The sequence below is a fragment of the Trichomonas vaginalis genome, chromosome I (assembly GCF_026262505.1).
Source record: "Trichomonas vaginalis G3 chromosome I, whole genome shotgun sequence".
Classification (NCBI taxonomy): Eukaryota; Parabasalia; order Trichomonadida; family Trichomonadidae; genus Trichomonas; species Trichomonas vaginalis.
The window spans coordinates 13019827-13033794 of record NC_067203.1 but is presented as its reverse complement, the minus strand read 5'-3'; the positions used below and the strand labels follow the sequence as shown (position 1 = coordinate 13033794).

At 37.0% G+C, this 13968-nt stretch overlaps 3 protein-coding genes and 6 pseudogenes across 9 annotated transcripts, besides 1 other annotated feature; 5 read left to right on the top strand and 4 right to left on the bottom strand.

The window, feature by feature from the left end:
- Nucleotides 1-13968: part of a mobile genetic element that runs on past both edges of the window.
- On the top strand, nt 171-1433 carry TVAGG3_0978090 (annotated as a pseudogene). The gene has a single exon. A coding segment is annotated over exon 1 (1263 nt).
- TVAGG3_0978080 (uncharacterized protein) lies at nt 3163-3693 on the top strand (the record flags this gene model as incomplete). Its single annotated transcript, XM_051253904.1, has 1 exon — nt 3163-3693. A coding segment is annotated over one exon (531 nt), but the record flags the coding sequence as incomplete, so codon positions are not given.
- On the bottom strand, nt 4851-5306 carry TVAGG3_0978070 (annotated as a pseudogene). Its single transcript has one exon. A coding segment is annotated over exon 1 (456 nt).
- On the top strand, nt 5343-5712 carry TVAGG3_0978060 (P-loop containing nucleoside triphosphate hydrolases family; the record flags this gene model as incomplete). Its single annotated transcript, XM_051253903.1, has 1 exon — nt 5343-5712. A coding segment is annotated over one exon (370 nt), but the record flags the coding sequence as incomplete, so codon positions are not given.
- TVAGG3_0978050 lies at nt 6569-7477 on the bottom strand (annotated as a pseudogene). The gene has a single exon. A coding segment is annotated over exon 1 (909 nt).
- On the bottom strand, nt 8369-8947 carry TVAGG3_0978040 (uncharacterized protein; the record flags this gene model as incomplete). The annotated part of the gene is made up of 1 exon (XM_051253902.1): nt 8369-8947. One exon carries the CDS (start codon nt 8945-8947, stop codon nt 8369-8371), a length of 579 nt encoding a protein of 192 aa, XP_051079476.1.
- On the top strand, nt 9755-10335 carry TVAGG3_0978030 (annotated as a pseudogene). The gene has a single exon. A coding segment is annotated over exon 1 (581 nt).
- TVAGG3_0978020 lies at nt 10369-10902 on the top strand (annotated as a pseudogene). Its single transcript has one exon. A coding segment is annotated over exon 1 (534 nt).
- On the bottom strand, nt 11544-13671 carry TVAGG3_0978010 (annotated as a pseudogene). Its single transcript has one exon. A coding segment is annotated over exon 1 (2128 nt).

The following is a 13968-nucleotide window of genomic DNA, read 5'->3' as shown; positions in this document are numbered from 1 at the left end:
TTCAACAACAGTAGATATTGCTTGCGACAGGTTTCATATTAATTTCTATTGACAACTCTTTCTTATACGTGGAACAAGACATTGAAATAAAACCTTCTGCCAAGTTGTCTGACAAGAAAGGTTGCAATGGAATTTTCTATGTCGGATACCAATATGCTCCAGAAGTTTTCATGGGATATAAGATATATTCTAACTCTGACTTAGTTCAAACAGTAACATGGGCAAACTATGAATGGTTCGCTTTGAGAAACTCAGTACAACCACAAGCTAGAGAACAAACAGACCAGTATGCAACTATTGAGAAAATAAGAAGACTTGACCCTAACGTTCCAGGAGTTTATGTTAACCTTTCTGGACAAACTGCAGCAGCAGTAACCAAAGTAAAACTGAAACTTAGAGTTCCTTTGTCATCTTTCCTCATCTTCAGGTTTTTAAGATACTTGCCAAACTGGGCAGGAAAAATTTCTATCGAACTTACTCCAAGCAAAAATAACTTAGTCATTGCACCAACACAAGACCCATTCACTCTTACAGAAGTAGTGGAACAAATAAAACGTCATTCGCCGACTTTTGCAAAGACAAAGTTGACTTAGACTTTGGTTTCTCAAACCTCAACACTGAAGTAAACTATTATTTCAATGCTGCTGGAACTGCTTGGGACCCAGTTAAGTTCACATGCGAAAAATTTGAATGCAAGAGAATAGAAAGCAGACTTGCAGTCTATATGTTGGACCCAGATATTTCAAATGCTTTAGCTGCCAAATATATTGCAGTTCCACTTATGTTCCCTATACACCAAATATCTGTCAAAGACTTTGCAGGTGAAGTTGGAAACCAAAGTGCTGACCCAGGTGCAAGAACAGATATTGCTTTAACAACTGCAATGAAACATGCAGATACTATGTTTGTACTGTTCAGACGAACTATAAATGACTATTCTTGTTTCTACAACCCGGTATTAAATATCATATAAACATAGATGGCAAATATTATCCAAGAGAAGAATATTCTACAGTTGAGGATATGAGGTCATACAACTTGACATTAGATGCTATGAACTTTAACAACAACTTCACAACAACCATTAACCCTGAAATGCAAAGTTCTATTATGCCATATGTGAAAGTATGGACTCATACAGGAGGTCAAAAAACTCAATATACAAATGGAGACCGTTCAAACTTTTGGCTTGGCATTCCATTTGCTGACTCAGAAGACTTTATGGGTGGTATTTCAACTGTTGGTACAGTTCAAATACAATATACTGGTGACAGAGACGGTCCAGATGAATTGAAGCAAAGAAGTTTACAAAACCAATAGCACTTTTCACGGAAGATGCTCTTTTGAAGATTCGTTCGATGAAACCTGCTGGGGCTCCTCAGATTGGCATAACGACAGCTTCCATCGAGCAGATTTTGGCAGCAGGTCAGTAAGTTGTTCTTGAACTGACTTCTCTCCGTCAAATATTGACAGTACGCCAGTTTTGACATAATATTGTATTATAAACTTACCTTTAGAAATATCGGTCAGTTTTGTTGTTATATTTTTGTCTGCTTCAAGAACTTTCACCATTTCAGTTATACCAACTTTCTTTGCTTTATGAAAATATTTTGGTTCAGCAAAGACTGCTATTCTATAACATTTTCCATTGTTTGTGTAAAGAACTATTCTGTCAATGAACTTGTATTGTTTGTGTGTGTAAACTTTGTTTTGCTTCAATTCGAAGAGATACTCGAATACGTCCATCTTTTTATTCTAAGTAAAATGTCATTTCCGAAAAATAGAAGCGTAAGTGTTTCAAAAGGTTTAATGGCGGTGGCAGATGTGAAGTTAAATTCACCAACTCAAACAAACAGTCAAAGTGTTGTTGTCAATGTCAAAGAAAGAGATGTTGAAGTGGGGAAACCATACGAAGACGAAGATGGTATAACAATGTTCCTGTAAAAGAACAACCAACATATCCTGAAGTTAGCAGAGACTTAAGTTCTGTTGCAGATATTCGAAACGACTACCAACAACTTAAAGACAAACTTAAAACTCAGGAGAAGATTTGTCAAGCTTTGGTATAATGTTAAACTTGGTCGAACACAACCCTGTAAAAGTGAACTCATATGTCATGCACCTCATGAAGTTTTGAAAGAACTATTGAAACTTTTGACAGAGGCAGACGATATAAACATCAAAGAAATAGAACCCGACATTAGTTGCTGTGGTGTTTCATATAATGTCATTGACAAGATATACGTTATGAAAGGAGGTGAAACGTTGAACTTAAAATATAGTTTCCCAGACGTCATAAAAATATTTGACGACCACAACATTTCATTAAAATTTATTTGCTAAGTAAATGGCAGAAGACATATGGTTTATACTATTACGACTAAAAACCCTGAGTCATATAATTCTATAACAACAAACTTACAAAGTCCTCAAGGACGATATTGTAAACTAACCTTAAACACAATGACGACTAAAGCCTGTTTTGCTCTTTTGACACCAGAAGACTTTATTGTTGTGAATGGTAAAAAATACTCCTTTGAAGATACTTACTCAGATATACCACCAACAGGTTTTGTTGACTTATTTAATACTTTAAGGACGGAGTGTAACATGTGCTGCAACTAGAGCAGGTTTCATTATGTTTGGATGTCCGACTGAGTTTACTATAAACGATATGAGCTATAATACAAAACTTATATCTGGTTTTTACTACCAACAGTTTCCTATAACAGGAAAAGGTGTCATACAAGGAATGTCTGTTCCATTGACTTTAAGTACACCTATTTATATATTGTTTCAAACTTAGGTTCAAAGTGCTATTCGAATGTCGACAGAAACTACTATGACCAAAAGATACTTATGCGTATAAACAACACTTTCTCTGCTGGTTTGCCTATTGTTCATTCGAATGCAGATTTTCAGCTTAGTGAACTCAAACACTTTAGCAAACATAAACTTAACCTTAGTTGACGCAAACTTTGTTCCTGTAAAACTTTTATGTCCTATGTATTTGTCAATGACGGCAGAAAGTTTCGAATTGGAAGATGCAACTGGTGAAAGTATTGTATTACAAGAACAACTTCAACAACAAATAGCTCAAGAACAACAAATGCAACAACAAAGTCAAGAATAAAAAAAATATTTTTTTTTATTTTTATAAAAATGTACAGAATAGATGTTTCAGATTTTTATGACTTCCAAGCATTCAGAAATATGTGTCCATTTAGAGACTATAACAAAGCAGTCGAGAATTTGAAACGTTTAGTCATTTATGTCGACTCTGCCCCAGAATGTTATGTCATGAAAGAATGGGATGTTGTCTTTAACAAACCAAGAGCAACAATAGTTTCAGAACAAGAATGTAGACAGAAACTTAAGAAAATAAAAGTCGTACAAGTTGGCATGAAGATGTTAGATGCTTGGGATATCTTATTGTCAAAGTTAGAAGATTTTTCAGTTCGAGGTATAAAGTTCTATACACCTTCTCCAAACTTCTATTCTATCTTCACTGGATATAAATACGAACAAGTAGAATGGAAAGAAAATATTATAGAAGCTTGGTTAGACCATGTCAAAGAAATTATATGCAATGGAAACGAAAGAGTCTATGAGTATATCTTATGTTGGTTTGCAAACATCTTACAACATCCAAGTGCTAAAAATGAAACTGCTCTCATTATAATTGGAAAACAAGGAACAGGTAAGAACACTTTCTTTACAGATATTTATGCAAACTGTTAGAGGGCTATTCGAACCCGAATATGACAAACTTAGAAAACATCTGCGGCAATTTAACTCTCAATAGAGAATATGAAACTTATAGTTGCAATGAACTTCAAAGTATAGATACAACAAAAGTTTTGAACTCAGATGCTTTGAAGAGTCTTATAACAGACAAAGTTGGAGTTGTTGAAAGAAAATATAAAGACCAAAGAGTTTGTGAAAATGTTGCAAACTTCATTATGGTTTCAAACAATGCTGTTCCGATGAAGTTAGAAAGTTCTGACAGAAGATATGTAGTTGTCAGAACGTCAGATTCTCATATGCAAGATACAGAATATTTTGACGACTTAGCAGAAACTTTGACATCTGACTTTTACAACCACTTGTTCTCATATTTATGACATTAGATATTTCAAAGTTCAATCCAAGACAAATTCCACATACCGAAGAGAGACAAACATTGTTAGAAGCAAACAAGAGTGTATATGAACTGTTCATAGATGAAACTGACTTTGAGTGTTTAGATGAAAGGTCATTGTACGATTCGTATAAACAATATTGTCAAGTATGGTTATATGCAGCGTCTAAACGAACATTCTTGGCAAATGTCAAAAGTCTTTTAGATGTTCAGAAGGTGTATATACAAAGAAAAATTTTTCTGAGTAAATTTTAAAAAAAATTTTTTTTATCCGATAGAAAAGGCAAAATTCATCTCAGTAAACAAGTACATGACAGAACAAAGAAGCTAGACCCATTCACATATTTGAATGTTTACTTCTACCATTTTGAAAAGTCTACATTTGACAAAGTTTGGAACATCGAACCAGTTAAGTTTGCTATTGTGAAAAATGGTGCGAAATTTGAAGACTTAGACATAGAAGGTTTGTTAGCAGTCAAAGAAAGTTTTGACAGAAGGTTCTCAAACCTTAAAGAAGGCAAAGCATACAAACTTGTTATACCTTATGAACCAAAGAAAGCAGACGACTATGAATATTATGAGTCTAAGATAGTTGAAGTTCAAGGTAAATTGGGTAAAAAGATTTTAGAGTCTAAGCCAGTGTTTGCTCCTAAAGAGGAAGAGAACATTGACATTGACCCAGAAATGTTCTAAAAATAAAATTTTATTTTTACATGTCAAATTTCTTTTTCTCTGGAACTGGTTCAGGTTCTTTCTCTCTTCTACTTTCTTTTTTCTTTTCTTTCTTTTCTCTCTTCTTCTTCTTTTCTGGTGGAGTTATGTCAAATTCTCAGAACCATATTTATGTAAAAGTTCTTTGTCCTTTAATAGCTCTTCTATTCTGTTTTCTATTTCATCTTCAAGAACAGCGCATGTGTCTTCTTTGCATTCTAAGAACTTTTGTTGGACTTCATCTTTCCAAGGCGTCATCTCTGTCAACAAGTCTGTCATTGACAAATTTTAAGACTTCTCTGCTTAATGTTTTATGGTTCTTGTCATATTCCCAGAAACAGAACTTTAGAACAAATTCACCTTTCTTGTTTACACTATGTAAGATTTTATGGTCGACAGATGTTTTGCTGTCGAAAAGCTTGTCTCGAATATAGATAGCGAAATCGCTAGACATTTTCTAAAAGATAAAAATTTTAATTTTTCTAAAAATATGTTAGAAAAAAAGTTTGCTGACATTGACAAGAAATTTGAGAATGTTTTAAACAAGAACAAGAGGAAGTTAGAAAATGCTCAGATAAAACCCATACATGACAAGTTCTTATTTGCTCAGAATGGTATAACAGGTCTAATTGCACCACCTGGGTCGGGTAAGACTTTCACTTATCTTAAAATGGCTGCACAACAACAAGAACTAGATGAGAAGAACCCATTCTATGAGTTAGTTGTTATTTGTAGTACTTCTGGTCAATTTGACCAAACCGTCAATTCGTTCAAAGATATTATAAAGAAGTCTAAGTTAGTATGTATAAAGGATACTGAGTTGTTAGATTGGATAAAGAAGTACCAAAGAAGAGTTTTGAAGTATAATGCTATAAATGAGTATATAAATTCTAAGTTTAAAGACCCAAATGAGGAAATGCAGAGAATATTAGAGAAGAAACACTTCAGAAACAAACAGAAAGAGATAGAATACATTTCGAAGAAATTGCAATCTTACGATTGGAAGACTTACCCTCATAGATGTCTTCTTTATCTTAGATGACTTTGCTTCTCATCCTTTGTTAAAGAACAGAGAACAAGATATGTGTCGAATTCTTAAGAAGCTCAGACACTTTAACATCTCGTCATTTGTGTACAGACAGCAAAGAGTTTAAGTAAGGATGTTAAAGAATACTTACTGACATTATACTTTTCCCGGATTGTCCGAAGACGATTTCATGGAACTTATGAAAGAGTCCATGGCAGGTAAGTTTGACAGACATGAACTATGGGAGAAGTACAAAGTCATACAAGACCCTCATACTTCTTTCAGAATTCATATCTACGCAAACAAAGTTCAAATTGTAAAAAGTCAAGCTTGAAAAATAAAAAGAGTTTTGGCGACCAGGGTTTTTCATTACTCGCTGTTCTTCACGATTTTCGAGGGAAGCAAGCATATGAGGAAATTCATGAAATTCATACGGAATTCAATAAAAAATAATGTTTTAGGTGAGAGAGGTGATTTCACCTCTTTTTTCACCTCTTTTTTCACCTCAGTTATTTTATAAGCGTTTCACATGGTAAACGTTATTTTTTAAATTTTGTGAAAACTCAACGGTTTGACACAAGCCCTAAAAATTATTTTACTCAGAATTTTGTTGCTGAATTCAGCAAAAATAATGTTTAGGTGAAGAGGTGAGATTTCACCTTTTTTTCACCTCTTTTCTCACCTGTTATTTATAAGCGTTTTACATGAATTGTACGATGTATATTTGAAATCCTAAACAGTTTTGTAGCTTCTATTTCTTCGCTGAGGATATCGAATTTTTAACGATACCGAAAGTTTCTTTATACTTCTTCTTGACGTCAGATAATAGGAAATCTTCTGCTGTTGGATAGTTTTTGTTCAGAAATTCTAACATATCCATTTTATTTCTGCTGGTTTTCTGCTTCTTTCTTTAAGTCTGCATAGTCGTTTCGCATACGTTCTATCTCTTTGACGGAGTAGTTATATCTCCTCATTGCTGCTTTACATTTAGAACATTGCGGATTCATTTTTGCGTTATATCTGAAACCTTACCTGCTAAAACAACCAAGGCGTCAATTGCTCTCTTCATCTCAAACATAGCGGGTCTTATCTGTTCATTCCATACCTTACCCCTACTATCTTTATCTCTTATTTCCCATACACATTTTGCAACTAATGAAACAAAGTTTCGTAGGTCTTAAATTCTTCAGATTTGTAAAGGTCAGAGATGTTCTTATATAACATGTCGCAATCTTTGTCCATAACCTTATGGTTGCAATGAAAACCAAGGAATTCATAATTTACCTTTCGTATGAACTTCTTTATTTCTACTGAGTCAGTTGGTTTCACTTCAATTTCGTCAAATTCGGGAATAGTGAGTTTTTGCTGCTGAATTTCAGGCAATTTGGGTAAATGGTCAATAATGTCCTGCATTTCATAAAGATACTGTTCATTTGTTTCATCCTGTGCGGTACAGTCTAAATTACTTGTTAACAATTCCTGCTTTATCTTCTGGATTTTTGTTTCGAAAGTATATGAAGAAGGAATGAAGCTTTTCATCTCTACTAACATAGAAGTTGGGTTCATGACTAACGAGTTTGGTGCTGTTGTGCTAACATGTTCTTACAATAAAAATAAAAAAATATTTTTTTAAAAAAACCAACTTTATTTTTTATTTCGGGAAAATTCAAGAGGGTGAAAAAACAGGTGAAAAAAGAGGTGAAATCTCACCTCTTCACCTAAACATTATTTTTGGTGTAAATTTATGACAAAATTCAAATTGTAAAAAGTCAAGCTTGAAAAATCTAAGTGTTTAGTCTTAGTAAGATGGTAGCTTCTTAAAGCATATGCCGTCCTTGAGTTTTATGTACGTGAAGAGAAGTACAATGAATTCAATTACGAGTACAATTGCAATGACAACTAAGGCAACTATTTTTGTCTTTTGCCAGCAAGGGTACTTCTTCTCTTCCAATGGTTCGGCAGAACTATACTCACTCATGAGAAATGCCAAAACGGTTTAATAGAAAAAGTGTTATTTTTTTCATGTCCGAAGACTCGAAGGTGCAACACTTCCAAAATACCGACGAACTCAGAAGAGCAGCATGGCAGTATGTTCTTGACAACTTCTTTGAGTTCTCCAGGTACACCTTGGAAAATGCTGAAGAACTCCGACACAGAGAATTTGGAGAAATTGCACTCCAATACTACCTTGACAAACAAAGGGTAAACAAAGGGTAAAATAAGACTAAAAACTTAACGTTTAAAAAGTGACATTTTTATGAGCTCCGAGTCACCGAGAAAACTTGGTCAGATGTTAGCAGCTTACTTCCCTGAGGAGGATGGAAGCGTTAACATACGTAAGTTCAAAAACAACGAACCTGGAATTGCGTACCAAATTCGCAATTACATGACCATGGAAGAGTACGAAAGGTTCCTACAAAGAGAAAAACCAGCTCTAAACAACTCAGAAAAGAAAGAATAAAAAGTTTAACTCGTAATTGTTTATTTTTTTACTTGTATGGGCAAGCTGCAAGAATGAAGTCGACTATCTCAGTCTTTGTCTTGACCAGTTGGACTGCTCTTGCGAGTACGTCTGTTTTGCGGTCTCCAGCTGGTGTCTGACCTTCGTAATTGCGCATGTTCTTGAGAGCTCCAGTTGTAAATGGTTGTAGGATGAAGAGTCTCTCAGACTGCTTGAGGTAGTCGTCACGGTCACGAACCGAATCTGTGGTACGAGTCGAATTGGTCGACCTTAGGGAAGAGACTGAAAGCCTGTCGTCTTCCATAGGGGCTGTGGCATACTCTTTGCGTAAACGGTTCAGACCTTCTTCGAACTCTTGGTCTCTCTTCGATTTGGATTGAGATTGGAATTGCTGGGGTGGAGCTTGCTGGAACATCCAAGGGTTGGGGAAGTAAGGCATAGGCAGAGGAGGGTAGTTCGGGAAGCCTTGTGGTGGGTAGTAACCTTGAGGTGGAAATTGGTAGTAAATCGGAGGTACTTGCTGGAACTGAGGTTGCTGAGGAGACTGTTGTGGTTCTTTAGGTTCCTCTGGTTTGGGAATGGACTCGGTTGGTGGGACGTCGGACATTCGTTTGTGGCTTAACCGTCGGACCACAACGATAAAAATCTCTGCTACTAGCAGTACTGCTACTGACAGTAGCAGTACTTTTACTGACAGTAGCAGTACTTTTTCTGACAGTAGCAGTACTTTTACTGACAGTAGCAGTACTTTTTCTGACAGTAGCAGTACTTTTACTGACAGTAGCAGTACTTTTACTGACAGTAGCAGTACTTTTACTGACAGTAGCAGTACTTTATCGTCGAAAACCCTCTCAAATTTTCCTTTTTACTGACAATAGCAGTACTTTTACTGACAGTAGCAGTACTTTTACTGACAGTAGCAGTACTTTTACTGACAGTAGCAGTACTTTTACTGACAGTAGCAGTACTTTTACTGACAGTAGCAGTACTTTTTCTGACAGTAGCAATGGTCGAGGTCGAACCTACCGACGAGGCAATTTACCTAATTGAAATTAACGAGCTTGTTAAAGACTTCCTCAGGCAGAATGTAAAAGGCAAGCTTGTTAGCGGTTGGATAACGGGAAGGGCTGCCTTGAATCTCGAGACTTCGACTGGAATTCCAATTCAAATACCAGACGGGACAGCCTACGACGACATAAAGCAAGCAAAGAAAGAAGCTCTTCTCAAGTTCTTTGCAAAGCGTCCTTGGATACTACTTCCAAACAGAGAGAACCCTTTCCCAAGAATGAGCCAAATTCTCAAGGGTCTCCTTCACTTCTCGGGTCAGCCGTTCTACATAACCTGTGAAGGCGACATCCAACCAGTTCAGTAAACCTTAACGTTTAGAGTAAAAACATTTTTTTCATTTTTTTGAATGAAGCAAGTTAAATTCGTCCCACACCAAACTCAATGGACCGATGAAGAGTTTCAAGCTATGGTTGAAGTGTTGAGAACGACATAGACGGCGAACTTGAAGGAGCTCAAACCACAATTGCAACCAAAATTGCACAAGTCAAGGAACAGATAGCTCCACTTAAAGCTACCAAAGCTACTCTTGACCTCATGGATAGTTACCGTTTAGATGTCAAGAGTGGAATAAGACAATTAAAATTAAAACTTCTAAACTACGAAGCTATACTCCAAAAGTTAGCAGAAATGAGAAGACTTTACCAGAGCTACTTACATGTAAGGGACTTACCTTCAAGCAGTCCGACCAAAGATGAATTTGTTGACATTGTCCCAATTTTGTCCGAAAGTCAGCTCAGATGTTTCGAACTGCTCCCAACATATCCAGAATATGAACGTTTGCCTGAACTCTTCCGCAATCTCAAAAAACGTTTTTTGGTTCTCATGTTCGAAACTTTTATCGGAAGAGACAACAAACGTTCAGAAGAAAACAGATATTATTTTAAACTTGTTGTATGACTTAACCGTCATAACAAGCTTTTGAAGTAAAACCGTCATTCTCAAACCACTTCATTTTTTTCGATGTCCGAACAAGCACCGAAGCCGAACACAATGGCAGATGTCCTTTCAAGGTTGCCAGACAAGCGCCCAGTTCAAATTCAAATTATGCATTTGAAAGCTCATCTGACAAACACCGTTAAGACTCTCCAAAGTAGTCTTATGGAAGAGATGAAGGGACTTAAAGGTGAGTTCCTCATGAACCAAGCTTCCAATGAGAAAGTCCTGAACGATTTCACGGAAACCTGCACATTTACGCGAGAGAGAACCGAGACCTTGCCAGACTCATCTACCGTTTCTTCGAAGAGATAGACGCCATCTGGAAGGTACTCGAAAGGACAGAACATGCAACACCGTACTTCGTGAGTACCAAATTGAAGAAGGTATTATCAAAGAAGAGGAAGAAGAGGAAGAAGAGAAACACGAAGAAGAGGAAGTTTGGGCAACCCTTGTTGCCGATGACGCTTACGAAATTTCCCAACCCTACCCATACAAAATCCGCAACAAGGCGACAGGCAAGGTTCTTACCCCAGTCCTCAACAAACTTGGGACACTTGACCCTTACCCTTCGAAATTACGTACAATTTCCATGGGAAGGCTTGTCGGTATGCAATGGGTTCCAAATCCAAACAAGAAGACGAAGGTCAGACACATTGACGGTGACAAGCTCAACAACCTAAGGAGAACCTCGAGTGGTTCTAAGAGTAAAAAAATTTTATTTTAGGGGAAAACCCCAAGTAAATTTAAGTTTTTAGTTGCGTAAGCGGCTTAAATTAATGGTCATTTGCAAAATTAGTTCCTGACCTCTGAATTGAACTCTTTCGTCATCCCAGTTGCGTAGGAGGTCGTCCCAGAGGAGTTGGTAGAATTGCCAATCCAAGGACGATTTGTCCTCCCAGGCTTGAGGATGTACTGCTCGTAGAGTCTCATGACCTCTGCTTGCACCAGACACCCTCTCCCTTGGAACGTAAGGCTTCTTCGAAGTGCTCGAATGCGATTGGCTGCGGGACCATCCGAAATGACACTTTTTGTCCGTTTGGTCAATGTTCGTGTCTCGTGCCATAGTCGACGAAAATACAGACAAACAGGTTATATATGAGTTTGAGACCAAGAATGGTGTAACTCGACCTGTCCGATTCAAAGACTCCGAGGGCGACATGAAATTAAACGGAATTAGCTAGGAAGAATATAAAAATTTTTTATTTCATGCAATGTTTTATTTCTGTGCCGTCTTCTTTAACACCCCAGTACTTACGCTTGGAGAGACATGAACTTCGGTGAAAATTTTGTCAATTTGAATTGACCCATCTTTTCACCGACCATTCCCATTTCAATGAGTTTGTTATAGCCTTCTTCGTTCGTCATGAGTGCGTCGATGTTCTCATAGTAAACCTTGACTTTGATTTGACTTCGGAGAAGAATTTGTTGTACTCGTCAAGGACTGCCTTTGCGAACTGAGGATAGGACCAATGTTCGACAATAGGTTTTAATGTGGTTACTAAGCCACTTTGACCTTGAGTGAATTCGTACTTCAAAAACAAAGGAGAAAACCTTTAACAAAGTTGTCGACCTTCTCATAGTGTTTACTCTTCATCTTTTGAGTTTCTTAATGGAATATCCCCATGTCGAATTCATAAGCAATTTGAGTGTCATTGCAAGTTTGGGGTTTGAAGCTTTCCTAATATCATACAGTTGTTGTATGACTTTTCCAACTGTATAGTTCCTTCCCAGGAACTCACCATCTTCGTTTGGAATTCCAGTTGGAATATATTGGACAAACCTCATGTACGCAGCGTTAAGGTCGACATAGTATATCTTTTCATCTGAGTCGAACTTGTCGCAACCAATTGGTCCAGTTTGTGGAAATTCAAGTGAGTCTCTTATCTTCTGAGAAACCTCGCCTGTTATCTCATAAACATCGTCGAAGCAACCTGTTTCATATAAAACCTTCTGACCTAACTCAGATGCTCTCCAATACAATTTGACGTCAATTGGATGTCTCAATGGAAGTTTGTTTATAGCATCTTGAAGTTCTTGCAACCTCATTGGAAGTTCTTCTGGTTCAGGTTGGTATCCGAACAATCCAACTCCTTTTGGAATTGTGTACTTCTTTTGTACTAGAACTTTGTCTGGAAACAACTTTTGGTCTTGCTAACAGTGAAAAGTTTGTTTCGTCTTTTGGTACAAAAGTTTCTGTCAGCTTGTCATCTGGAATTGGTTCCAACAAACCTTTCTCGAAAAGAATGTTTACAGCTCTGACAATGTTGCACTTGCCTTTTCCGAACAATGGGTTTGTAAGACTTTCGTTCAACATGAAGTGGTTGTGGACAATTACAATCTTCAACCATGGTAAGTCTTTGTCAACAACATAGTCGTCATGTGAAGAACCTTTCTCAGTCGTATGTTGACTCGGATATTGACATTTGCCAACGGTGCAATTTTGCCAATTGACCTCTGAGAATGTACCTTGTCTTCACACATGACTCAAGATACTTCATCTTCTCATCTGTAACAAGACCAGAGTTCCTGAGACATGTAAGAATGCAAGGTTCATTGACAATTGTTTCAATTGAATTGTAAATTCCATACCTTGTTAAGTCAATGTCAGACTTATTTATGAACGGGAAGTATCCAGCATGTTGTCTGACTGCTTGAGGGTTAGGTTGGTACCATTCGAACTTGACACTTGCAATTCCTTCAATTGCATTCAAAATGTCTGAGTCGGAGTCAACCATTTGTTCTCTCTTTGTAGTCTTGAAAGCGTCAAGAAGTTGCAGCTGTTGTGACATTGCCATGTGCATAGTAAATGTGACCATCCAAATCTGTTATGGTCAATCTGAGATTGTATCCTTTCTTATTTCCGTCTTGTATGGCAGCAAGTACTCCCATGAAGCCTTCTTTGTTCTTTCCTTCGTCAAAGTTTACTGTAAAGGTTCGACCAGATGTAATTTGACTTCTAACTTCACGATACTTTTCATATGCATATCTTGTTCTTTCCATGGGAGCATGTCTCTGCACTTTTCCTTTTTTCCTTCTCAAAGGATGCAATTGTTCGTCATGTTTCCAGTAGAATCTGGCAAAGCCGTCGTGTCCTTCAACTTGAGGTTCACTAACATCGAAAGGCATGTCCATAAGACGTTCTTCTTCTAACCTCTCTAGTCTGTTTGGATAATTTGCGCGTGCTGTTTCCAAGTCCATTTCGTAGCGAAGACCAGACAGTTTGTCATAGACTTTTATGGGTCTTCCCTTCCTATATTTAAAATTCTTCGAAACTCTCCAACCATATCTTTGCAACTCTGCTTTTATTCTAGCAGATTTTCTATCCATTCTATATGGGGGCATTTTTATAAAAATAAAAAAATATTTTTTTCTTTACTTTACATAACCGCCTGCTGCCATAAGTCTTTGACGCCAACCCATACCAGCTAATGAAGGTTGACTTGGTTTAGTTTGGAAACTAAACTTTGGTTTTGGTTTATCTTCAGTTTTTGGTTTTTCTTCTTCTATCGGTTTTTCGTCACTTTTCGGTTCCTCTGACTTTACCTCACTGCAGGAACAGTTGTGTCGTCAACATCTTCATAAATATCATATGCCATTTGTTTTTGTTTTCCTTTCAACTTTTTG